The sequence below is a fragment of the Danio rerio genome, chromosome 19, assembly GCF_052040795.2.
Source record: "Danio rerio strain M-AB ecotype USA chromosome 19, GRCz13ab, whole genome shotgun sequence".
In the NCBI taxonomy this organism is placed as follows: Eukaryota; Metazoa; Chordata; class Actinopteri; order Cypriniformes; family Danionidae; genus Danio; species Danio rerio.
The window spans coordinates 22299957-22326864 of record NC_141039.2 but is presented as its reverse complement, the minus strand read 5'-3'; the positions used below and the strand labels follow the sequence as shown (position 1 = coordinate 22326864).

The 26908-nt window shown below is 34.4% G+C and overlaps 2 protein-coding genes across 9 annotated transcripts in view; one reads left to right on the top strand and one right to left on the bottom strand.

Annotated features, from left to right (window-relative positions):
- rftn1a (raftlin, lipid raft linker 1a) overlaps positions 1-26908 on the top strand; it is a 213844-nt gene that overhangs the window by 134271 nt on the left and 52665 nt on the right. The window lies entirely within an intron of this gene.
- Positions 1-26908, bottom strand: part of igf2bp3 (insulin-like growth factor 2 mRNA binding protein 3) — a 42556-nt gene that overhangs the window by 752 nt on the left and 14896 nt on the right. The window contains exons 4-16 of one of the 5 annotated variants that reach the window (XR_015515741.2): positions 23004-23055; positions 22835-22898; positions 20197-20475; positions 16674-16808; positions 16449-16571; positions 12229-12261; positions 11974-12109; positions 11742-11876; positions 9548-9622; positions 5352-5471; positions 5128-5202; positions 4909-5040; positions 2882-2995 (exon numbers count right to left, since the gene is read on the bottom strand). Coding sequence is in view for 2 of the 5 variants with exons in the window: in XM_087293952.2 (XP_087150078.1) it covers positions 2882-2995; positions 4909-5040; positions 5128-5202; positions 5352-5471; positions 9548-9622; positions 11742-11876; positions 11974-12109; positions 16449-16571; positions 16674-16808; positions 20197-20475; positions 22835-22898; positions 23004-23055 (1440 nt within the window). In the remaining 3 variants the exon portion in view is untranslated. 5 annotated transcript variants of the gene reach the window in all.

Genomic DNA, 26908 nt, shown 5'->3' with positions numbered 1-26908 from the left:
TTAAAAAAAAAAGACTGCATACATAAAAATTGAACTTTACACGCCACCATTGAAAAGTTCTAAATAATGGTAGGTGGGTCAGACTGAACCCAACGTGGATGAAGTCCGTGAAAGATAGAGGAGAACAGGGTCTGGGGATTTGTGCTCAAGTCATTCAAGACACTGTACACTTCCTACTAAATTATGACTCTTGTAACATTTAGAAAATGTAATGATAATCTTCATGCCAAGTCATTGATGTTCTCTAATTTTGATCACTGTTTTCTCCACGAAATAAAGGGTTTTTGCACAAGTGTCTTGGTTATATTGTGAAACATCATTCTATTAACATGGTAAAGCCACAACTAAAAGCCCTTTAAATGTTGAATAAATAAAATATTAAGACTATTTCTGAAAAATAAAAGTAAATAGAATTTTTTTTTTTTATTTGATCGCCACTTTATAATAAGTGTGCTTCAACACTTATGTTAGCAATATAATTTTAGGCTAAGTTTTAGCACATGGCTAGAAAGAATTGCTACTGCAAACATTTCTAATGTTTTCACAACCCGTTTAGCATATTGCAAACATTTTACTGAGATAAAGGCCCAATCCCAATTCTACCCCTCAGCCATTCCCCTTCCCCATTGTCCCAATTCTCTTTAGCTTGAAAGTGTAGGGCTAATGGGAAGGGCTAGATAATGGAGAATTACAGAGCTAGATCTCCCTGAAACTGAGATTTTACAGGACCACACTTGAAACTAAGGAGTACGAATATTTCCCAGAATACACCAGCTACAGTGGTAGCAGTGGTGGATTTAGGCATGGGTAATATGGGCATTCGCTCAGGGCGACATGGGAAGATGGTGGAAAAAAAGTCCCAGTAAAAGCTCTGAGATGAGATTTACTTTAGGCAAGCGTTTTAGAATGTTTATTCCAGAATAAACATGTTTGGGGCTATCCACATTTGGCGTCTTTTGTACACGCAAGTTTGTTATTCTCTATGTGCAACCAATGCTTGTGAAAACAAAATAACATGTGCGCAGAAAGCCATTTCTGCGTCTCACACGCGCTGCGCTCCTGATCCTGGTTGTTTGCATGCACGCCGATGTGTCAACATGAAAGTTTAAAGTTTAAATCATATGATGATGATTTTATTTTGACTAAGCATGGCTATGAAGCAGAAAGAAGAAATGAGGTAACTAAGACTCAATAACATTAATTCTCTGCCATGAGTTGGGTACAAGACAACAGATAATACTATAAAACATTTTTTTTGTATTCTATAGAACTGTCAATAATAATAATAATAATAATAATAATAATAATAATAATAATAATAATAATAATAAATAAAATTGTTATATTTATTGAAAATAAATAAATATATTTAAAATGTATTAATTCATTCATTTTCTTTTCGGCTTATTCCCTTTATTAATCCGGGGTGCCACAGGGGAATGAACTGCCAACTTATCCAGCACGTTTATGCAGCGGATGCCCTTCCAGCTGCAACCCATCTCTGGGAAACATCCATACACACCCATACACAAGTACACACAAATTTAGCCTACCCAATTCAGTTGTACCGCATGTACAGCAGTACAGCTGAATTGGCGGTACAGCGGTACAGACAGTGGGGTAAACCACAGCACCCGGAGGAAACCCATGTGAATGCGGAGGGAAAACATTCTGACTCCACACAGAAACGCCAACTGATCTGATTCTTGCTGTGAGGCGACAGCACTCCCTACTGTTTCACCATGTCGCCTTAATGTATACATAATAATTATTTTAAATTTACAGATTTGAAATAGATATTTAAATATTTTATACATGAAGTCAACCACATAGTGTCTTTATTTCTTAGGGGATGGGGAAGGGGTATTTTTGGGATGGTTTCGCTTGGGGTGCATTTTAAACTAGAACTGCCTTTGAGTGGTAGCATGACTGCTCACGAAGGGGATACACAAATAGTATTTTTGGTCATTATAATGTATTTTAACAACAAACAAGCATGTTTGTTAATACATTCATAACAGCATTTGTGTTTTACATCATGTTTATAAAAAAAATAAATAAAATAAATACATTTTTGCCATCTATAATTCCTAATAAGAATTCCTGTATAATAGTCCCACAACAAACTTTCACCTCTGTCACTCGATGACACTCGAATACCCTGTCAAAAAAGTCTAGAGGCTGCGAATGAGCTTTTTACACTCTCAGGTACAACTTTAATTTTAATGTTGTTTTCATGCGTTTAGGCGGCCATGATGTAAACAGAAAAAACAGAATTAGTATTGGACCATAGATAGGGCCAGACAGAATCTGCAAACATTTTTCATTTCTGTTGAGAATATTTCAAAATAAAATTGGCGGATTTATGTGAAATAATTTTGGGAGTATTGTAAAAACTTAATATATCAAAGCAAAATAAGAGCTTTTAACTTTTGTTTAATTTGCTTACCAAGCAATTTCATCTAGTTATTTGGCAAACAAAGCAAGTCTCTCATTTATTATATATATACTAAAAGACAGAACATATTTATTTACAAACTGAATTTTAAATCAAATGAACAGTTTCATATTAGTCAATAATATTACTGATATTAATTGAAAAACTAATTAAATAGAAATTGACAAACATTTACAAAAGTAAATATATAGACTCAATAATGGGCCAAAAATCTGTGGATTTCTGCACACGAAGATTCCGTGTTGGCCTAGCTATAGGACATATTTCTCCCATGTTTCTATTACTGTTCACATTAATCTTCCGCAAACTTGGCGTGACAACCTAATACTTCTAGATAATCATTAATACTTTACACAGTAATTTTTTAAATACACTTCTTGAACCCCATTACATAAGCAGAGTAACATCTAATAGCTCAATCACCTGGCTTGCATAGAAGTGGCCTGTGATTTTTACTACTACTTGGTCATTTTCATCAGGTGTCTGGTCCCGTGGGACGACCACCTCCGCACTGGTCAAGTTCTGTAGTTCGTTCACCTGAAGAGAAGCACAAAGTACCAATCACAGTCAAATTCTGGAGATGAATTAATTCTTAAAGGGATAGTTCAAACAAAACTGAAAACTGTATCTTTAATCTTCACCAGCACATGTAATCTTTTGTTGGAAAGAAATTCTGTCATTCCTGGTTCGCAATAGTCCAAAAGGTGATGATAATAGTTAAACATGGCAGTTTTAGGTTGCTGAAAGAATCATTTGCTCCTTTGTTTTTTCACGCTTCACTCTCATGTTTGTCTGTTTCTGAAAGGATCAAATGTCAGAGGCACCTTAATAATCATACGGGCGTTAGGTATTATCAGCTCAAGAAATTCATCATTTCAAATATAGATGCGCGCACAAGTACACTCTCTGGAAAAAGTGAAACAGTTTTCACTCTTAGACAACATCTTAAACAACAAAAGAACACAGCAGATTCTGTTCTTCTTGGCTTTGAGGCTGTTCATCAAGACGACCAGGTTTGTTGAGCTCGTACCAACCATGACTCGTTATTATATGTATATAGTATAATGATGTAATGTCTCAGCTGTGTATTTAAAAATGCAACTTCCTTTGTTTTAGGGATGCAACGATATGGATTTTTTGGGTGAGATCAATAACAGAGAACTCTTAAGATTTGGAGGGCGATAGCCGATATACTAAAGCTGATAATTAATAATATTTCAAAATGTTATATTTTTTTTTTACAGTGAACTACTGATTTTATCTTAAAAACCTAATAAAAGTTTGAACAGATCTTATGATCTCATCATATCAAAAAAAAGCTATAATTTTAAAATTCACAAGGTGATTATATAGACCTATATTCATGATTTTATAGCATACCAACAATAAATCATTTTCTTTTCTTCCCATAGCAAATTAACATGCAACTTGGCTTTCGTTTTAAAAGAATTAAATAACCAAATGGCACTTAACAAGTTTAATAAATTTGTCTTAAGCAAAATGAAAGAACTAAGAACTGAAACCAGCTCAGATGTTCTTGAATAAAACGTGTTACAGTAATGTACATATGTCCAAATATACAATGTACGAAAAGGCTTTTTAAGAGGTGTTATGACAGTTCAGAGCCACCATACAAGCGAAAAGCTAAATACAGATAGTATTACTTTACAAAAAGTGGCATGAATTCATCCCATTTAGTGTTTTAGATTCTATTGAATACAAGTTTGCTCTGCTTGTCAATCAATTTTGTTCGTTCTTGCTGTCAATTGCGAGAAAAATCGATGAAAGGTTTATGATAAACCTCTGTGACATTGAAACTAACTGAAGGCGCTGTGTGATGAAGCGGAGTCAGATTTGTCATCAAAAGTCAGATTTTGATACGACACCAGAGCATTGAGCACAGATGACTGACAAACAAAGTGTATAATATAAAGACAGAATGATGAACAGTTGAAACCCCCCATGCTGGATTCAGTGTATGGCGCACCTCTCCTCTGTGCTCCTGTGCTAGTGACACTTCCCTGTAAACCAATAGTGTTCTGCTGTGCGCCTCGCTCCACAAAAAGTGCCATGCCAAAAAGTAGTACAGTACAGCTTGCTTTTTGGTATCTTTTGAAAGAGGAAACGGCCATAAAAGCGTACCAATCTGTTCCGTACCACTCAGTGGAAACAGGCCACACTTGTTCTAAACCAATTTGACTATTTCTTATGCTGAACAGAAAAAAGATTTTTTTAAATGCTGGAACCACTCACTTCCATAGTAGGGAAAAACAAATACTACATAGGTCAATGGTTAGAGGTTATCAGCTTTCTTCAAAACATCTCAAAAAGAAGAAACCAAAAGGTTTGGAACCGCTTGACTAAATGGAGTAAAATTTCATTTTGGGGTGAACGATCCCTTTAAAACAAATATAAAGAATGAAAATGGATAAAATTCAAAGACTGTTTACCGTTTTGCCTCCTTTACCAATGACTCTGCCAGCAGCGAATGATGGCACTTTTATATGAGCCTCTAATTTAACCTCCTCTTTCGGTCCGAAGAAGTTCTCCTCTTTTAACTTTCCAAAGATACGTCCCTGAGCCTGAGAAAAAATAAGAGGCTCAGTGCAGGAATGTACATTTAAACAAGTCATACAATGGGCCAGTTCATTAAATGTTAAACTTTTTACCTTAAACTGTGCCTCTGGTGGTCCAGAAATAATAACCATTCTTTGCTTGGCATCAATTCCATCAGCAGGCGCAATCTAAAAGACAAAAAATTCGAAACTTAATAATTAGTACTCGCTATGCTGTTGCATTAAAGACAAATATAATCCAACATGTAACAATTAACTTTGACAAACAGAATTGGTGGGAAGATAAAAGGTCACAAAGCTTTCTTGCAGTCACTCACTTTGATTGACGCACCAGCGAAGCGGCTGAGCTGTTTAATGTGTTGGCCCTGCTTGCCGATAATAGCACCAACTGCCAGTGCAGGAATGAAGAGGTGCACAGTTTCCGACTCCATCTGCGCCTGTTGACACAAATACACTCATGAGTTACGATCCCACATTTAACACTAAATAAATCTGCGTTTAGATGAGACCTATCCAGAGAATATGCCACAAGATAACAGAAACACGATGACCAGCGAAAAACTACTACTCACTGTCAGTAACACGAGGAACCAAGCTTTGAGATCACTCTGCATAAAATATACAACATATAACCAGTCTGTAAACTATATTCCGTTCCAAAATGCTTAACACAAAACCAGCTGCAAAAATAGCTTATTCCGAAATCCTCCAAATGTAATGGGTCTGAAATATTAACACTGCCTATTTCAAAACAAGAATATATGCTAGCCTTGTTCTAGTAAAACAACACAAGCAGCCCTGATGCTATTAATCAATAGATTACATTTGATAAAGCCCCTAGCTCAATCTTAAGTTTGTGCAACAGCAGCAACAAAAACACCTTTTAGAGTGTGCATCACAGGGAACAGCAGACTGTTGTTGCTCAGTGAACAGTTTTTTATTATTATTATTATTCACCTTAATCCGCAATGCAGAAGGAAGCTCTGCAATTGTTTAGTTTTGCTTAAGGGGTTAATTGACTAGAAATAACAAACATCAGTAAATAGTCCAACTACTTGCTTGACAAACAAGTGTGTTTGTTACGACTCCACAAATTATAAGAAAACATCAAGCAGCATTAAGAATTGTAAAGGCTAAAAATCAATCATGAGTGCAGAGGTCTTAAGCCAATAATACTCCAATGGCCTCAGCTGCTCTTACGCGAGTCAACAGACAGAATTCAGTACAGAAACCAAATTCCAATCTAACTGACTGCTAATTGCTGATAACAAATAACACAAAATACACAAGAATTACAAATTAACCATTTGTTTGAGTATTACCAACCATCACTTAGCCATAGTTTATGGCAAAATGGTGGACATACTAATGGTAAATCAAACTTCTAAATCTGTTTTACTATAATAAAACCATGGTAAAGTGGTAGCTCACCCCAAAAAGTTTAATTGTTTTTAGTTAGTCTTGATTCAAACTATGACCTTTATCTTTGTAAATTAAAATTTTAGGTGTAATCTTAAGCAGGTGAGAAAAAAAAAAAAAAAATCATGATATCATGTTTCATATCGATCGATTTCGATAATTATTGAATATTTTTGACAATACATTTACAATTATTATGTTTTTATCACTAGGTGCAGGTGAAAAATGTGCACGGTTCATGTGCAAACCGTTTGTGTAACGTGTTTGTCGCATGCCTCCATTGAAAATGACAAACTTGCACTACTTATTGGCACTGCTTCTAAGACGCTCTGCAGCCACATTTTAATAAAATTGAATCATTTCATACCAAAACTACATAATCGAATCTTTTTTTTTTTTAAATCAATATTGATCGAGTTGAACGGGTCGAACACCAAATGTGCCACAACACGCACATTACAGTTGGAAGTATTGCACACCAGACACTCACATTCGCAGGTTATTAAAAATTGAACTTTTCAGAAATATGAACAGTGTCCTGAGTTGTAGCTGGGTGCGATGGATAGCTGCCGACTTGTGGTGCCGGTGTGCGTACCCTGATAGAAATTATATTTAGAATTCTAAAATGCATGGCACGTTGCTGAGCAGTGAATCCAGTGTGCAACCCCCTTAAGAGCTCCCTCATCCTCCACAGACAGCAATATCCCAGACACACTCAGAAAGGTACCAAAAAACATGTTCAAACAGACCTTTTTTTGTCCATTGGTTCAATTAAATATTAATCAAGCAATGAGAAATGTTTTATGATTTTATGACAAAAAACTAAAATAACTTTTTACCAGTTTCCTCTACTCAGTGTCAATATATTGCACACATTCACAAGAACCGCGTGTTGTGCTTATTCTTAGATATTTTCGACTCGCAACGCTAAAATCACAGAAAGTCTAGAAAGTTAAATTTTTTTCCCCAATCTTCATGACGAGTTCAGTCACGTGGATGTCACTGGACAATAGGAGCACATTATATCTCAGTTATATCCGCAGTGCTGCCTTTAATATGTGGGTCACGTAATGAAAAACAGGCTGAATATTTACTTATGGGTGGGTCTCGGGTGGATAAGATCAATCATTGGTTATGCAAACGAACTACTTTCTCTAAAATTTGAAAGTGTTTCAAGCTATTTTATTTGAAAGATTAGCACAAATGCGTAGTCCCTTTATAAAACTGGGGTCGCCACAGCGGAATGACCCGCCAACTTATCCAGCATGTTTTACGCAACGGATGCCCTTCCAGCTGCAACCCATCACTGGAAAATTGGAGAGATACAATGAACACATCTTCTATATTAATTTAAATACATTTTTAAACCAAGTGTTACTGCAATTATATAAATCCCCTACATACTTTAATAAGTCTGTGACAAAAATGTCTCCTTTTTTACATAATTCCAAAATAAGAACTTGTTTTTTAATAAATATACGGGTAATTCCAAATAATATGAGTGGGTGAAAAAGTTAAGCTTATAAATTGAAACGGAACGTTGCAATGGATGATTTTTTCATTAAAAACGAAAACAGTTTAATATAGTTTATCTGAAACTGTGAACATTTTACTATATTATTATTTAGGCTAGATTTTATTTTATTTAACTAACCAGTTTGTGCTTTGGCGCTGAAGCATATAGCGGACTGGTTTTGAAATCATTTTTTGTTTGTGCCAATATTTAACTGTGCAGGTGGATGATTTGTTTTGCTCCATGAAAAAATAAGGATTTAATGATTTCTTCATTGTAATTGTTGCATCACAAACATGTATTTGCTCATTTTTAAATGTCATTATTTTGCCTTGAGCATCTGATTTTTCCTTGCTGCTGATGTGGAGTGTTGAGGGAGTGTTTAATAAGCAACCCATGAAGAAAGCAAGCATGAGTGGTTATTGAGATTAACTAAGGATAAAAAAACATTGTAATCAATAAGATGAGAAATATTTGTATAGCAACACTTGTGACTGTTTTGGGAAATAACACTCATCGCAGACGTCATGGGGTGAATGATCGTGAAGCAACATGTAGTCTGGCATATTTGTTACCCACGACAAGTCAACATTTGATCAAGACAACAAAAAATATATATTGCATAATCTGACAGTGATTAGGCTTAAGATAAATCAGTGTTGGAGCGGCTTCTATTTTGTTTGAAACAAAGCACTTGAAAAGAATTTTTTTTTTTTTGATGAGCACAAAAGTATTCTGATAACTTGGTAATTTTCTATTTAAACCAATAAAGGCATGTGGTCTGTTAACAGTTAGATTCCAAAAACATCAAAACAAAAGATAAGGGAGCTCTCAGATTTCATCTAAAATATCTTTGTATTTCGAAGACCAATAAAGCACTCCGAGGTTTGGAATGACTTGAGGGCAAGTAACAAATGAACATTTTCATTTTGGGGTGAACTAAAAATTATTCAAGTAATGGATAAACACTATTTAATTGGCTTTACTAGAAGCAGCCAGTTTTATTAAATCATTCACAATTCACATGTTCAGTGCATGTGATGCCTAATATACAGAAACAGATGTCAGACCCGAATTAACAGACGAAATCACAGATGTCAGGTGAGAAGATCTGTAACTCTAATGGCATTTAGAAATAGAGCTATGGAAAAATATTGTGGAAACACCAAAGAAAATGTAGAATAAGCAAACATAAAACATGACAACTATTCTGGTAAAAACTTCACCCTTTTGATAAGGGGAGAAAAACCACTAATGCAGACATAAGACACACAACTGTGTACTTAATTCTAATTTATGGGTTAGTCTAACTGTTATGTTATTCATGCCATTCCCTGGACTACACTCATATTCCAGCACACACAAACACACACGCACGCACGCACTCTTTAGGTCTACATTCCCACAGATTAGGAGTTAAACATTAGACCCACAGCATTTCAGCATATCTGTTAGCTGTGAGGGCAGAGCGATGCCCTCTGGGGAGTGACTTATCAGGAACACACATTTGTTCCTTCAGCCAATCCTGTAGCGAGCAGCCAAGCCATGCAATGCATGGTGGGTAACAAATACAAAACTTACAGAAAAGGCTGTGCAGCCGCTGTTGGAGGAGAGCGTGGAGGCCCAAAATGGCACCTCACCCTCAAACCCGCTGCACTACAGGAGAAACATATACATTAACACACACACACACACACACACACACACACACACACACACACACACACACACACACACACACACACACACTATAGGCACCCTCTTCATATCAACATGGTTCTAAAGAGCACAAATGTTACACAGCTAGCGATACACAATATTATTGAAACATTTAATAAATCAGTAATCAATTGCTTGAAATTTAAACAGATTAATACTAAACATAGTGCAGTTTTGCTGACAAGATGTGCTGATTAAGGGCAGTAACTTGTCTGCCAGAAGTGCTAGTAGTAAGATCAGCTTAACACTTTAACTGCCTGCTTAACAAATGGTTGACCATATTTTGGCTATTTTCAATAATGACTGTTAAAGTCATTTAAAGAATGGTTGTTTTTCAAAATGGTTTACACTACACAATTGTAGGTTTACAAAAAAAAAAAAAAAAATCCAACAAACAATCCTGTTGCACTTGATTTTGGTCCTGCTAAATGAAAATCTACATTTTATGGCATATTTCAAAAAATAAAGATTTAGTATTCAAAAATGTTTTATTTTGATTGTTTTAAAATAAAATGGTCTTACTATGAAAAATCTGAAAAGATGAAGTGTAAATGTATTAATTCCAGTACTTTTACCATAAACCGACATGGGGTGTGTTGACAAAAATGCATTGAGTGTGGTAACTTGGTGGGGCAGTTAAAGGGTTAAGGCTATTAAAATGGAAGTAAAATAAATTTTTTGATGTTTGTAAAAAAAAAAAAATAAAACGATAAGAGCTAAATCTATTACCAAAAGATAATAAGCCACCAATCACACACAGCTTTCAGCCTGGTTTATACTTCTGTCTCAAGTGATCAGTGACCCACGTCCCATGCAATGCGCCTTGCCATGCATTTATACTTCTGCGTGCTGTTTGTGTTGCTCTGCAATAACACTTCCCAAACGCTAGTTAGCAGTGTGGATTTTGTTCCTCTAAGTTAAGTGTCTTCACTGGTGTTTGGTTATTTCTGATTGCTACCTTGCTGTACAAGTGGCTCAAACTTGCTCATTTTGAGGTGGGAACTGAAGGTTGTGCAATAACTTTAATCATAAGGTAAACACAAAACAGTTTCCATCTAGAGCTTCGTCACAGGTCTCCACACTCCATCTGACTTGCGCAGCTGTCACCCCGCTCACACTCGTCAGCATTACCAAGCCAACCAATCGGAGCTTGCGCTGTACGTCGCTGCGATGTGTAATTACACTTTTTGAGAGGTGTACGTCAGGCACGGCGAGGGCTATGCAACTACGCATAGACTGCACCGGAGCATATGTGTGCATTTGAAGTATAAATCAGTCTTTCGTGTGGTTGCAAAGCCCTTGCTGTAGCAGTCGCGCACATCTTAAGGCTGATTTCATCGCAAAGATGTATAGTGTAAGCACTGTGATTGGTCAGCCTGGTAGCACTGAAGAACGTGGGCAGGGCCGAGAGCCACACAAACCCATTTGAGAAAGTGTTTACAAGTGCCCTGTGAAGGAGGTCTAAATGGAAAGTTTGTTTACATTATATCCGGCTCAAAATGATTAAGCTTGAACTACTCGAAACAGAGGAACATAAAAACCTCATGCCAGCTAGCGTTTGGGAAGTGTTATTGTAGAGCAGAGGTATAAATGCACAGCAACACACAAGGCATGCACCGTGGGTCACACAGATTATTCGATGCAGCAAGTATAAACCAGGCTTAAAAAAGAATTTTAAAAAATAAATAAATAAAAAATAAGTGTTTTTTTTTTTTTAAGCAAACAAAAAAATAGCTGTCAGTCAACCACCCCACCATTGTCAAAGTACTTGCCAGATAGAAAAAAATGTATTTACTCAGGGGTGTAAATATTAGCACAGCAAAATATTTAAAGTTCTACTAATAAATTAAGCATTATTAGTGTATATATTAATAGTTTAAAAAAAGAAATAAAAAAACGAATGAATTTGGCAAAAATATTGGCATTAATAAAAAATAAATAAATAAATAAACTTCTTTTACTGTATTTATATAAAAAAAAAATTAATAAAACTAAAGAAAAAGAAACGGTATTATGCATCCCCACACAAACACATTTTCCCTTCTAATTGTATTACCCCAAATGATTGATATCCAGCTTGAGCCCCAGGCGGTGGTCCTGATACCACAGAGGGTGAAATCCCTCCACTCGCTGCACCAGGAAATAAACCCAATGCATTCAGATTGAGCCCTGGAATCAGGTTAGATTGAAGCTAGAGGAAAGAGAAACGGCAGAAATTTAGTTCTTTTAACATTAAGTTGTCCTATATGCCAGTTTAGACATTAATAAAGATTGCTGTGCAGACTTACGTGCATGGCAGCTACATCGTTCTCATAGGACTCGCGGACTTTCTTCATGATTTCTTCTTCAGCTTTTGCACAAGCATCTAACGTTCCTTTAACAGTAATGGTGCGCTCTGGGTTATACAAGGTCAGATCCTGCAGACTGGAATTTAGAAAGAGAGGGATAAAAGAAACACGTTATTGCCAATACATGTTAAAGTAAACTACTGTAAATATTATGCCCTTTATAATGCCAAAAAATAAATTGTATACAATTCTCACGTTCAATATCTGCTAGGACCTGAAGAATTGTTTCTTTATTGATGTCAATATAACAAAGGAAAAAGAATAGAAATGCTTCAACAGTACATCATCAGGCATACATCACAAGATAATCAAGAAAATCAAGGAAAAGTCTATATAGTTATTATACTATGTACATTTTGGCACTAATATATCAGATAATTAAAGTCTGCTTGAATCAAAAATTGCTGAGCTTTTTCAATATGTTGATGTACTTTCAACTGAAACTGAATATTTAGTATACACAGGGTTCATACAGGCACAACTCAATGAAAATCAAGGACTTTTAAGCACTTTTCAAGTCAACTATTTTTATTTTCAAGACTGACACACAACATATTAAAAGGTGCAGTTGGTGATTGTCTTCAGAAACATTTTTGTTAGGCTGGTTGAAAGTCTCTTCACATTCAAATAGTAATAAAGTAAATGATCTAAATGTATTTATATGTATTTTTATACTCTGGCTAAAGCATAAGACAAAAAAAAGTTCATCCAATTAAATCTAGTCGGGCAGATAATTTCCATAAAGCTGCGGTCACACTGGACTTTTCTACTCATAGACTTCCATTCTCACACACGCAAATGAGTCAGACCAGAAACACAAGTTTGTGAGTCAAGTTTCGTAGATCGCTGCTTTGAAACTCTGACCTGCAAAATCTCATCACGTGACTGCATGAGACCAACCGAGGATCAAAACATGACCTCCCTGGATAGAAATGTAAAACTTGGACAAATGGCTTGCTTTTTTTTTTAATGTCCAATCATGTTGTTTAATCCTGTCCCTTTTCACAGAGTCGTACAACAGAATTTCGTGCACTCAAACTCCAGTGTGACTACGACTTAAATCTGAACATTTGAAGCCATTCACGCATACCCGCCGATCACGGTGGACACAAGTGACTGCGCTAAAAACAAACGCTCAATCAAAAAAAAAAAAAGTCCTGAATCAATATTGGAGTTACTTTTGCACACTGGAGGAAGGACGACACTATGGCTGAAGTATTCCTGTCACACAAAGCTGATGTAGATTGTGTATTTTTTACAAATGGGTTAAAAAGCACAGAAGTGTTGCCACTAAAATCTTCAAGTGAAAGATTGACTATTTTCAGTTTGATAAGGGACCTTTTACAGTATCGATAATGTAGATTTTATTTAGTTTAACAACAAAGCACAAGGATATGGCGCTATTCCACCTAGCCTGCTTTACAGAGCCATGCTACTTTGTTTGCCAACTACTTAACTGAAAACATGCTAGATATAACAGCTTTTATGTTTAGAACTTTATTATAAAATTACTATACATTTTTCTAACGGGCGAATGACATGATCTTGTGGGTCTCAGTCATCTTTATTTGCACGGTTAAGATTTCAGGAGGCGTGGCTTTGGACGGCAGGGGAGGGATTGTATTTGAAAGACACTATGCTAATGGATTAGCATTTAAGCACATCACCTACTGCACCGTTAATACAAATTTTACAAAAAAAATACATTAATAATAATAATTATTATTATTATTTTTTATTATTAAGAGAATATTAATAGTTGATAATATAATAAACATGTTTGTGAAAAGTTTTGTTTGTTGATGTTCTCGCAGATGGAAAAAGAAAACAGAATATTTGAGCTCAAGTAAAAATTCTATTACATTGTCAGTATAATACAAATTTCAGTAAACAACTCTCATATATAGTAAAAGTACACACGACTCTTGTAGTTAGTTACATTTAAAAACTTGTAAACTCATTTGAATGGTTTAATTGATGATATGGCCATAGCCATATCACCCTGCAGTCCAAGACCAGTTACTCACTGAGGCCAAGTGGTCAGTACCTGGATGGGAGACCACATGGGAAAACTAGGTTGCTGTTGGAAGTGGTATTATAGAGGCCAGCGGGGGCGCTCAACCTGTGGTCTGTGTGAGTCCCAATGCCCCAGTAAAAGTGAAGGGGACACTACATTGTCAGTGGGCGCAGTCTTTCTGATGAGACATTAATCTTTCCGTGGTCATTAAAAATCCCATGCCACGTCCCGTAAAGAGTAGGGGTGTAACCCCGGAATCCTGGCCAAAATCCCTCCATCGGCCCTAAGGATCATGGCCTACCTAATCATTCCCATCCACCGAATTGGCTCTATTACTGTCTTTCTATCCCCCTATAGCTGGTGTGTAGTGAGCGCACTGGCGCCGTTGTCCTGTGGCTGCCATCTCATCATCTAAGCTGATGCTGCACATGGCTGGTGGTGTGGAGAGATCGCAATCATGATTGTAAAGCGTTTTGGGTGTACGGCCATACACTATAAAATGTGCTATATAAATACACATACACTACATTTAATTGTTAAAAATCACAAAACCACATATATAGGAATTTGCACTTACAATGTGTGGCAAATTTTTCCTTTCAACTAATCTTTTTCAATACCAGTGGCAAAACTACCATAATTATATAGTATAATTATGAAAATACCAAAATTTAGCCTTTTTTTACACTATTTTCCTTCTTTGCTCATTTTTGTTTGTCTTTAAATGTTGGAAAATTTATTGCTTGACAGAAAATGGAAATTTTATTTTACACTTGATATTAACCTTAAATAATTCTACAAAAAAAGACAAACAGACTGACTGTCAATAAAAAAAAAATGTAAAAAATGACTTAAGGTATTTAGAAATAACAGACCAAAAGACAGCTATTATGTATAAATCGTACAAATACTTCATTCTGAAACTTAACAAGCATAATTCTTTAATAGCAAATAAATTAAAGTTTCACCTTTATTAAAAGTTCTGATAGGCCTTTGTGTTGCAATGACTGAAATAAAAACGTACACAAACAAATGTGAAACTTAGCCTTTGTCCCACCCTTAACTTTCACGTAAAAACTAGACAAGGTCGACTGTAAGTGGTCACTTTTCAAATCAGTCAAATCTCCGCTTCAGAATCACAGTGGTTTGCATGGGGAATTTTTGCATTAAATAGTCACAAACGTTCACAAACATTAACTTTTTTGGCGTGAAAATTGCATACAAAATCTTCTTGTTAATTTAAGCACTTTTCAACAAAACAAGACAATTTTTCAGGTTTTCCAGAACTTAAATTTGTAAAAGCCAATTTCAAACCCTCTAAGCACCTTGTGCGAACCCTGTATACAGCTGGGCTTCTTTTGCGCATCATTCCCTTTTAGCAAACTAACGGCAAGAGAGGGTATCAATATGCAATTGCTATAGAAGCCCTCAGGTTGGCGTCAACAAAAAGACCACCACACCAAACTTCATTGAAGTGGATTAACTTGCGCTGAATAATTATTCACCTTAAGTATAAAAATGGTGAGCTAGCAAAATAAACATAGCACATTTTGATTTCATGAAGACTTGACTCAAATCGTTTCTTTAACACCTAGGTTTCTTTAAACTGTTCTACCTCGGAATCATAAAGTCTGAGAGTGTGTATTTCACCATACTAAAATTCTTGCAACTTCAATTCCCTGGCTAAAAAACATTTGAGATTACATAATTTGCTTCTCTTTCAGGTCAAAACTGACCTGAATATGTTATGATACTTCACTTAAATAATTAAACCCCAATTCCCTCACATTTAAATGTCAAACTACCAACTAAGAAAGCAGTCCAAATCTTAATTATGTCATCGGTTTTCCTTCACAATTAGCATTGACCAAAATAGAGAACAAACAGAACTGGGCAGAATGAATAAACTCACTGGACAAGTAACAATGGTGCATTCCAAATGGGATAGATGACCACCATAACAATCATGGTATCCATTTTGAAGTGTTGTTCCAAATCAAACTACTCAAAACAGAAAAGCACTTCAGAATGAAGGATTTGGGCCCCCATGATTCTTTGAACAGGAATGTTATTTGGAGTTGCACATTGCATTGTATTCGGAAGGACTCATCTCTATTTCCTAATACATTCGAAGTGATTACTCAGGATGGTAAATCCTCTGAAAGCTATAGGACATTGGGAAGATCCCTTCCAAATGCAATGCAGTTTCAGAGTCACTCGTGCAGATCAAGTCTAATCTCTGTTCAATATGCGCCATCTTGGGAAGTCTATATAATAATTAAAATTCAACCCAGTGCAGATGATTTATTCATGACATGCTGCATGCTGGGAAACAGAATCCAGCAGTGACGAACAAAGAAAATCAACATGAAAGAACGCAAAGATGAAAACTACTTACGGTGAGATTGTGATCTTGGTGTCAGTATCTTGTTCGATTTTCTTCAAGTTGCGTCCCTCTTTTCCAATGAGGCGGCCAACGAAATTGTTATGAGCCAAAATTTTGAGAGGAATTTCTTCAGTGCTATGAGAGAAAGGTGTATATGGTGTGATTAAACGCACAAGACTAACTTTAGTATGACAGACAGAAAACCATATTATACAGTGGGCACATGCATTAACGTACATCTTTGTGTCGATTGCCTCTTTCTGCATGATCTCCATGATGTTTCGACAGGCAGAACTGCAGCCCTCTGGTGTTGAGTGAACAGTGATTGGCTTCTCTGCTGCTCCTGCGTTCTCCTTACGATGAATGTCAATCCTGTGCACACACATTAGAAATCAGTGTGTTAACCAACTGGAGGTTCCTTATACTAAGACATTTCTGTTGATGAAATTCAGGCAGACAAGAAAGTAACTGTAATTTTCGGTTTTTATTGAGTTTTCTTTGAAGGCAATCCTTCATGCAAAGATGCAATAAATCAATAAGAATAAAAAAAAATTAAAAAGTAGCAGTAAAAGAAAAATGTTAAACTTGGTCACTTTAAAAAAAGAAACTGTTCTTATAAATTTAAATTGTTAATAATAAATGGTTTCTAAATGACTGTTGAATTCAGTTTAATTCTTTATTTATATAGGACTTTAACAATTAAGATTGTGTCAAAGCAGCTTAACATAGTTCTAGTGAATGCGATGATATGATAAAGCCATTTTCAGCTACCATAATTACAGGCTGTCAAAAAAGAAACAAAATTACACTTCAAAAATTTCAATAGAAATAAGAAATTTACAATTGTAAGAACTTCACACAATTCATGTTTTTACTGCATTTTTTCTTTCAGATAAATGCAGCATTTGCTAGTAAAGGGTGAGATTAGAAACCATTGAAAAATATACATTTAAATATTTTTTAAATATTTTATAGAATTTAAACATTACACTATATAGACACAAACACTTCAGAAATTTGAAAAATGATAAGTTAAATCAGGCTAAATGCTTATGAACTGCAATTTAAAGGAACAAAAAAAAAGACTGATCAAACTGTTAAAACTGTCAACAACAAAAATAATTTTAAATAAAATAAAGTTGGCTACTTTTAATGTACTTGGCTATTTTTGAGACCGTTATTGTACATTAAATCATCAAAACTGCCTTTTCTTTTCAGTAGTTTGTTGTGTTTTGTTATTTAATAGTCCAACATGTGACCTTGCACCTGGGCTTCGTTCTTTGTAGCTCTCTTAAATGATCCAAGATGATTTGGCAGATCCTGGATCTGTTCATCTTGATAACTGATCTCAGGTTAATTTGGTTTTTCAAAAAATGTTCGCGAATCAGATTAAAATGCCTGGATAAACTGATTTGAGATTGCTGCGAGTGTTGTGAAGGACAGATCTATCGATCCTTGAAATCATGATCATCAATGCAATGATTGGCCGACGGCACAGCAGCATAATGACATCATCTGATTAATATTCAATTATCCATGAGAGCAAAATTACATCAAATTAGCAGTAAACGGATTGTTAAATATAATGCGCAATAACTTTCCATGTTTGTTGTGGGCTGCAGGCTTTACACTTTCATGTGTCAAGAATATTCATCATGTATTTCAACGCATTTCAATGTATTCAGTTCTACACTTAGAGAATATTTTCTGTATTATAGCCTAGGTCTACTCAAGGTTATTTATTTTTTTTTTTTTAAATCAGCGTAAGAAATAACTGTAAAAATTCAGTTTGTATCAAAAAAAAAAAAAAAAAAAAAAGCATTTTTGATATCGGTAAAGTTATCAAAAAGGTATCACACCGGCTTATTAGTGATCAAAACACATGCTTTACAGCATACATTATTATACTTTTTTTTTTTTCCAAGCAGTGGTCCAGAATGTGGAGAAGTTTATGTAGAATGAATCTTTGCACCTAAAAATGCCAAATGCAGCATTCTGGATCAGATAAAAAGTTGTGAACTTGCTGAAGTAAAAAGCCCACAATGCTTGCCCCGCCTTTATGCTCTTCTTATTGGCCCACTGCTCTAACTGAATGCAAATAATTGGTTAATATCAGCCGTCAATCACTCAGTCAATGTCTTCTGCCTTTAGATGACAGGAGCTACAACCATGAAAAACTGAAGCGCTGAAGATGAAACAATGAAAATAACACTGACAGATTTACCTACAGTTACTAATAATGGCACATCTTATTAGTGATCATGTGCTGAATGTTAATCCACCATTTACACTTTTACAAAAGTGGATAAAAGACTTCCCGTGCTTTCAAGTGCGCTATGAAAATGACTAAAGCCATTCACTGTAAAGTCTGTGGGACGGTGTTTGCGGGTAACAGTGTTTGCCACTGAATCTACACATTTTAAGCATGAGAGGTGCTGTGTAATCCTTCATTTAAATCCACACGATTCTGTCAGTCGTGCAAGTGGCAGCTATATGTAACATTTAACACAGCTCATGAAAAGACAGTTATTGCTACTATGATGACATGTAAATAATCAGTTATACATCAATATGAATGTGGGGCGGAGTGATGGATCGCAATGCTGGCTCAGCATTGTGAAGTTTGTTGGCCTTGGCTTCGTCAGATAAACAGCGCAGTGACAGACATGAAGGAAGCAGATCTCACAAAATGTTTGTGAGAAATATAACATTAAGAACTTTCCCTATGATTATTTAATGTATTTTTTGTTAAGTTAACGAGTTGATAAAAATGATGAGTCACACACAAAAGTCCTTACAATGTCGCACACACACGCAGTGCATGCAAATGTGACAAAATACACGTTAATATCCACGGAAGGCCATTCTGTAATGTACAAAAACCTGATTTAGTGTCTACAAACCGGGATTAAAGATTCTTTTATAATTGTACTGACATACAGCTGTGGTGATAAACATGGTAAAATCGCTGTAAATCATTACAAACATGCACTTTTTAAATAACGTGTTAAACTCGTAAACTCATTTTTGATCACAGCGAGCTGAACAGATCTTTTAATCACAGTTGCTTGCCGCACATCCTGTACTGTGCATGTAATTATTTGCAATACTAGGGAGACATGATAATATGAGGTTGTCAATCAATTCGGTAGGCGGGGAAACCGCACTCCTACATCACGGTCAGCCTTAAAACGGGAGGGATTTGGATCCTATTTTAACATCAGGAAGTTCATAAAAAAATAAATAAAATAAAATAAATAAATAAGTAAATAGCCTTAGTCTTTTAATCACCCTAAGCGTCTGTGACTACACTGTACCTACACACAGTTATGTCCAAACAGCTTACAAAAGAAGATTTTCATCATAGGTGCCCTTTAAAAAGGCAATTTTCTCAGTATTTTGATTTTATTTTTGAACCTTCAGATTGCAGATTTTCAAATAGTTGACCTAATATTGTCCTATCATAATATTAAAGTAAACATGAATGAATACGCTTTCCATTAAACTTATCAAAAATGCCCACCAAAAATAAAAAAGGCACTTGTGACTGACGTTTTGGTCCAGGGTCACATCTAACAAAAATGTAAATTGATAAATTTGTTTATACAGCATTTTCAACATAAAATGCTGTGGCAAAAAAAAAAAAAAACAGCCTCAATACTACTTTATGTATAGCTGCCATGATGTTTGTGTGCTCAGTATGAAAGTTGTAATGTCAACATGAGTCCTGCTTACGTGCACACTCTTGAACTATTCTTACTTTGAGTGGGTCTGCTTGGTGATGTTGCGAATGGTAGCACCTTCCTTGCCAATAATAGCTCCTACAAACTGGGTGGGTACCAGCAAGCGTAGAGGCACGTCTGACTGTAGTTTAGGTCTAGCGCCCAGACTGGGAGAGCCTTGGCGAGGTGGCCCACGTGGGTTAAAGCCTCTCCTGCCACCCACAGCAGGGGCATCAGCTGCAGCAGTCTCATCTGGGATATAGGAAACCTTTAGTGCGTAGTTCTCCATAAGGAAGCCATTTAATTTGTCCATTGCTCTGTAATTGATCAAAAAGAGAGGGACGAGACACATTAACTAGGATGTATAGCAGCATAAATTAAGATTAATTAAAAAAGTGATTTTTTTTTTTAAGAGATGTACACTCAAAGCTACATTTAAAAAAAAAAAAAAAAACAATTCATAGTTCAACTGAAAAAAAAAAAAAATCCTGAATGTGATTCTAACATTTTTGCGGCATTACAGTTATGTTGTGAACAGCAATTTCAACTATTTTTTAAAGCTATATTATTATTACTACTATTACCATTAAGTGTAGAATATTAAGAATAAAAATTCTCAAAAATGTACTACTACTACTACTACTACTAAAGTACAATTTAAAAAATTATTCAGATTCTCATAATATTCTCCCTACAAAAATAGCAGCTGTAATATTAATATTAATAATAACAATAATCTTTTTTGTGAGGATATTTAAAAATAAAAAAAGTTTTCGAAAATTTACTAATTATTATTATTATTATTATTATTATTATTATTATTATTATTATTATTATTATTATTAATATTACCAATTTACAAATTAGGACACTTAGATTTTCTATATTCTCTTCACAAAAAATATTATTATAATCCTACCTATTTTTTGGTGAGAATATTGAGGATGTGTATAATTGTCAAGAATGTACTAAATATTAATATACCTATTTGTAAGCATATGAGAAGCTGAATCATTTTCAAAAATGATCTAAATTATGATGATAATATTATTAATAAATTACATTTTTTTATTATTCAGATTGTGTCATAGGTTAGTATTTTTATGTATTGTATTTTATATGTATAATTATTGTAGTGTACTACTATTGTAGGTTTCTTCTCTTTTGTATTTTGTTGTAGTTTTATAAAAAGCAAAAAGCACAAACATTTAATAAAATATTCAGATTCTCAATATTCTAACAAAATAGGTATATTAATAATAATAAATAAATAATAATAATAATAATAATTATTATTATTATTATTATTATTATTATATTTTTGTGAGGATATGAAAAACTGATTAATTTTCAAAAATTTACTAATTATTATTATAAATATTTATAATTTACAGATTTTTGGTAGAAGGATATGAGAAACAGTCATTTAAAAAAGTACCACTGCTAAATATTATTATTATTATAAACATTATCTGAAACTGTTTACTATTATTACTACTACCACTAATTATTATTATTATTATTATTATCAAGTACGTTAAGTTTACAGATTTTCATAATATTATCATCACCAAATAGGTATAATAAATTTTAAAAATAATAATCCTATTTAAGAATATTAAGAAAAAATAAACTAATTAGTTTTTTATAATATCATCCCAAGAATTGGTAGAATAAATCATAACAATAAGTGTACTACTCTTACTGCTAATTATTATTATTATTATTAATATCACTGTAATAATCATTATTATTAAATCACACTGAATTTTTGTAAGGAGAATATTATGAGAATCTGTATAAATATTCAAAAAAATGTGCTTATTATTCTACCTGTTCTCTGGAAAGATATTATGAAAAATACTACTACCAATAAATATTATTATTATATATAAATAAATTTAAAAAATGCACCAAAACGACCCTGAAACTCAGTTCTATACTTTCACAAACAAGTCCAATAAGAGCAAATATAAAACTAAATGTTGGTTTATTATCTTTTTTTATTTTTATTTACTGCATTTTAATAAATACTAGTAATTGCATTCTTGCTTGTTTAAATTTAATGCAACAGTTTACACAAGAATTTATTCAGAAATTTTTTATAATGATTTAAATCATGGGGGCACTCACACACTTTTTTTTTTTTTTACATAAACACACTCACACATACGCTCACACACTCTTAGTTTTAGCCCTTTTAGATCAATATAAGGTGATTGAGACCGCAAAATTATATAAAAAAAAAAATGTTAAAAAAATCATTCACTCCTTTTCTCCAAAACAAGACCAAACAAACCAAACTATAAATATTAAGTTTCAAAGCATGAGGCTGAGAGGAGGTTGAAAGCAAGTGCCCTTATACGCCACCAAATCTCTGGTTGACCTCCACTAGTGGATGCTAACAGGAACTCCCATTGTGAACAAACAATTGCCCGAAAATCCTTTTATCCAAGCGGCTCCATTCATTTACCGGAGGCTTCTTCAGCAACCCCCGAGACCGCTTTGCAGTTCTACTAATCAAACAGTAGGTGGCACTGAATGAGTTATTATAATTGTTGAATAAACCCAAATAGCAGTGTATGTGTGTGGATCTGACTGTCTCGCATTTCTCTGCAAGTTGCTGGAAGAGGGGGTGGTGGTGTGGTGACCGAATGAGAGGCAGATGATACTCACTCTCTGGCTTGGTCCTTGGCACCATATCGCACATTGACGACTGCTGTCTCGGTGTCAGTGTTGACTGACGATAAAAGAGAAGAAAAGACAGACAGAGTTCGAGATTTCAGCAATCTTTTAATAATTGAATTACCATACAAGTGATTGTTTGCTGAATAATGCATCTTACCTTGTTCACAGCTTTCCACTGTGCCATACTGTGCTAACAACCCGTCTAAAACCTGCGGGTGAAGAAAAAGCAACACACTTTAGATTGTTTTGGTGTAAGATTTTGGTGGAGGTCTAAAAACACATTTAAATGTAGTGTATTTTCTATTTAATGCCATGTCAGCAACCAAGGCTATTTTCATGGCAGGAACATTACAATAATAAATATACAATTAAAAACTGACAAATGAATACATAAATTAAATAAGATTTTTAGTGTTAATACATGATAAAAATTCTAAAATCTTTTCTGGTGTCACTTTGCTTAAAAAAAATTCTTAAGAATGAATTTTATAAAAAAGTCTTCTGGAATCATTAAAAGCAGGACAGTCCAGTAAAATGTGCTTTACAGTAAGGTGAATTGTTAAAAAGATTTAGAGCAAAAGATTTACTGAATCTAAATTGAATTATTGAACACGAAGGATTTCCATCCAACTGACCTAGCCGGGGCTCGAACCAGTGACCTTCTTGCTGTGAGGCAATTGTGCTACCCACTGCACCATCGTGCTGCCCTCATTTTCCATACGAGGCACAAAATTTTTATAAAATAAGGGGCTTTCAAGTATTTAAAAAAGTTATTCTACTGTTATGTATACATTTAGTCTTGCAATTTTATTCATTGAGCAAAACAGGACTTTTACAAACGCACCTTCTGTCATTTACTGCAATAGCACTACAGCATTTTATCATGAACATTCAGAACAAGAATTGTTCAAGAAAATGCTAAATAATTATTCATTTTAAATCATTACTCTTCCAAGAGTCATTTGAAACAAACACCTGCATTTAATATGCTTATAAAATAAAGTATTCATTTAATTTGATGTGGACTCCTAAATGGGACATATTAGGTCATTGACCTATATACAAAGTGCAACATTTGATCAAAAAGATATACGAGACTGTATGGTGTAGAATTTAATTTCAAGAACCTCACCAGTTTGACTGAATTGTTCACTTTTTAAGAACCATGCCCATCTCAAATAACCATGGTCCATGAATGGGATAATTTATAGAATTGGATAAAATGGTATAAACTGAATGAATGATTGAAATCTGGTATAAGTCACCAGAGAAACGTGTCATTACCAAAAAGGACCAGTTATAACATTAATCAATAATAAAATGAATAATAGTAAAACAAATAATAATAATAATAATAATAAAAAGTTTATTTGCATGGCATGTGAAAGTGGTTCAGTTCTTGCTGATAATCCTTTTACATGGAGAACCTCAGAAGTGGAAGTCACCATAATTGGCTAACTCATATCGTGACTGGAAATTACAACATTTTTGCATTCCCTGTTGCTCCAACAGCAAAAAAAAAAAAAAAAAAAAAAAAAAAAAAAAAACACTACATCAGCACTTTAACCCTTTAACCACCTGCTCTGCCAAATGGTTGACCATGTTTTCATGGTTTTAAATAATGACTCAAACTCATTTAACGAATGACTGTTTTTAAATAATGATTTACACTTCACAGCATTGCTGGTTTACAAAATAATCAAACAATCATGTTGCACTACTACACTTGATTTTGGTATTACTGTTACAAAAGAGAAAAAAATAAACAAGGTAAATGAGAATCTGAAATATTTTATGACATCAAGAAATAAAGATTTAGAATTTTATTTTATCTATAATAAATTGGTCTTACACTTCATATTTTCAGATTTTCGCAATATACATGTATTAATTCCGGATCGTTTGCCATAAACCAACATATCAATGATTTGGTGGGGGTTGAGTTTTTAGAAATTACGGGATGTGTTGGGAAAAAAAAAAATCATCGAGTTATCGACATAAGGGGTTAAGATTTTTCCTTGAATAAAGAGATTATAGAAGAGGAAAAAATGTATTGATACTGAATATGTTAGTTTAAAGACAGATGCCAAAGTTAGTTAGTTCCTTTATTTTAGTAAAATTCATTTTTAAAGCCTAGATAATATAACACAATGTATAGCATTATAAAAACATCACTAATATCTAGGGCAGGGCGATTTGGCCTAAAATCTAAATCTTAAGTAAACATTAATTACGATTAATGAACAATTATTTATTTGATTTTATTTTTACCCTCATAGTTCACTGACATGTTTTTTTTTTTACAGAAAATATGCTCGCATATTACTTGTCATTACTTCAGATTTTAAATAAAGGGTGCATTACTTGATTTATAATTGAAGGAAACACACACAGACTATCAAATATTTATGGTTATTTATTAAACATCAACATTTGAACAACTAAAATTAACACACATTGCCGAAAACCAGCCAGCAGTCACTTTTTTCCTCATAAAAAGTAAATATAACTTGCACTTTTAGAAGCAAATTAATTTTCTGTTTTTCATATTAAAAAGTTGAAATCAAGCAGTATCTCTTATAAATAAAGTAACTCCTGTATACCCTGTTAATAATATTTTAAACTGTGCATTTTTTTGCATCAACTGTAAACAAATATTTTCATGTAAATAAAAATTAAGTAATGGGAATTATTCCATCTCAAGACATCTTTGGCGCAGTATACAATTAATCATAGTCAATGTAGTGCAAATGAAGGCTCAAAAATGGGTCCATCACACTATACTAGAGTGAGGTCACGTGACTCCACACACAGTAGGGAAATTAATGAGAAAAAAATTATTTCTGAAAAATTAGATCGATTATAGGTTCCGAACTAACATAACTGACTAAATTTTAAAATGCTGCTAGATTTACTGGAGCAATATCAATGTATACATAAAACTGACTAAACTTTAAAATGGCTCCATTTGGTTCTCGAATCAGTTGACCCAAGATTTCACCACAAAAAGCGCCAACTTGGCTTTGGTGCATTTTTATACTTAATTGTATTAAATTATATCTTGCACAAATAAATAAATAAACAAATTCAAGAAAAAAAAAAAAAAACATTTTACACTCAGCATTTTTTTTTTCACTTCCACCACTCCTGCTCAGGAGGCGGCATGCAGGCGAACACTGAACATGGGTAAAAGGAAACCTACAGGCTTTCACACACACCAGCCCCCTATACGTCACACATACTAATGTCTATAACCTCCCCCCATTAAACCGCCACCACTTCCCCTCTCCTTTCCAAGCAGTTCTATTGGTTGGCGTGTACATTACTATGGAATTCCCAGCAGCCATTGGGCATCTCCAGCCATTGGCTAGACAACCAGTCAATCACGAATTCCAGGCCAATAAGATGAGGTTTCCTTGAATCGGGTGAAAGAGGAAGGGGGTGTGGTTGGCTTTTAGACACCATGCAGTGAAGGGAAGGGGGGGTGAGTGGGGTTGATCTACACATTCTGGGCGTCCACACATGGAGCAGGCCTTTAGCCAGACGGGGCAGCAGGTTAAAACCCAGCCCAGGATAAGCTCGCCTGAGCCTGGTCACACAGCGAAACGCACGGCCATTACAGATAACACTACAAGATCTCAAAATGTGCCCACACTTACAAGATGAAAACCCAAACACACCTTCTAACTGAACACAAATAAGCAAAAAAACAAAAAAAAGAGAGAAAAGATTAAATGACTAAATCTCATTCAAGTAGGTACTTGATATTTTCACAGCCTGACATCATATGACTGGATTGATTTTAAGCTGAAATATGAGAAGGAAAATGGACTCGGAAATAAATTAAATGTTTGTTTGGATATATAAAATTTAATGTTTTATTTTAGCTTTTTGGCTATTGTTTAAATAATGTCAAGATGATGATATCCTTCCATAGAAATGCATACACCACATCCAACTCAACCATGAGAGTATAAATTCAAGTGATTTAACATATGAACAAATTTAATACAAAATTAATTTGGAATTTTTTGTTTAAATGGAGAGTAATGACACAAACAG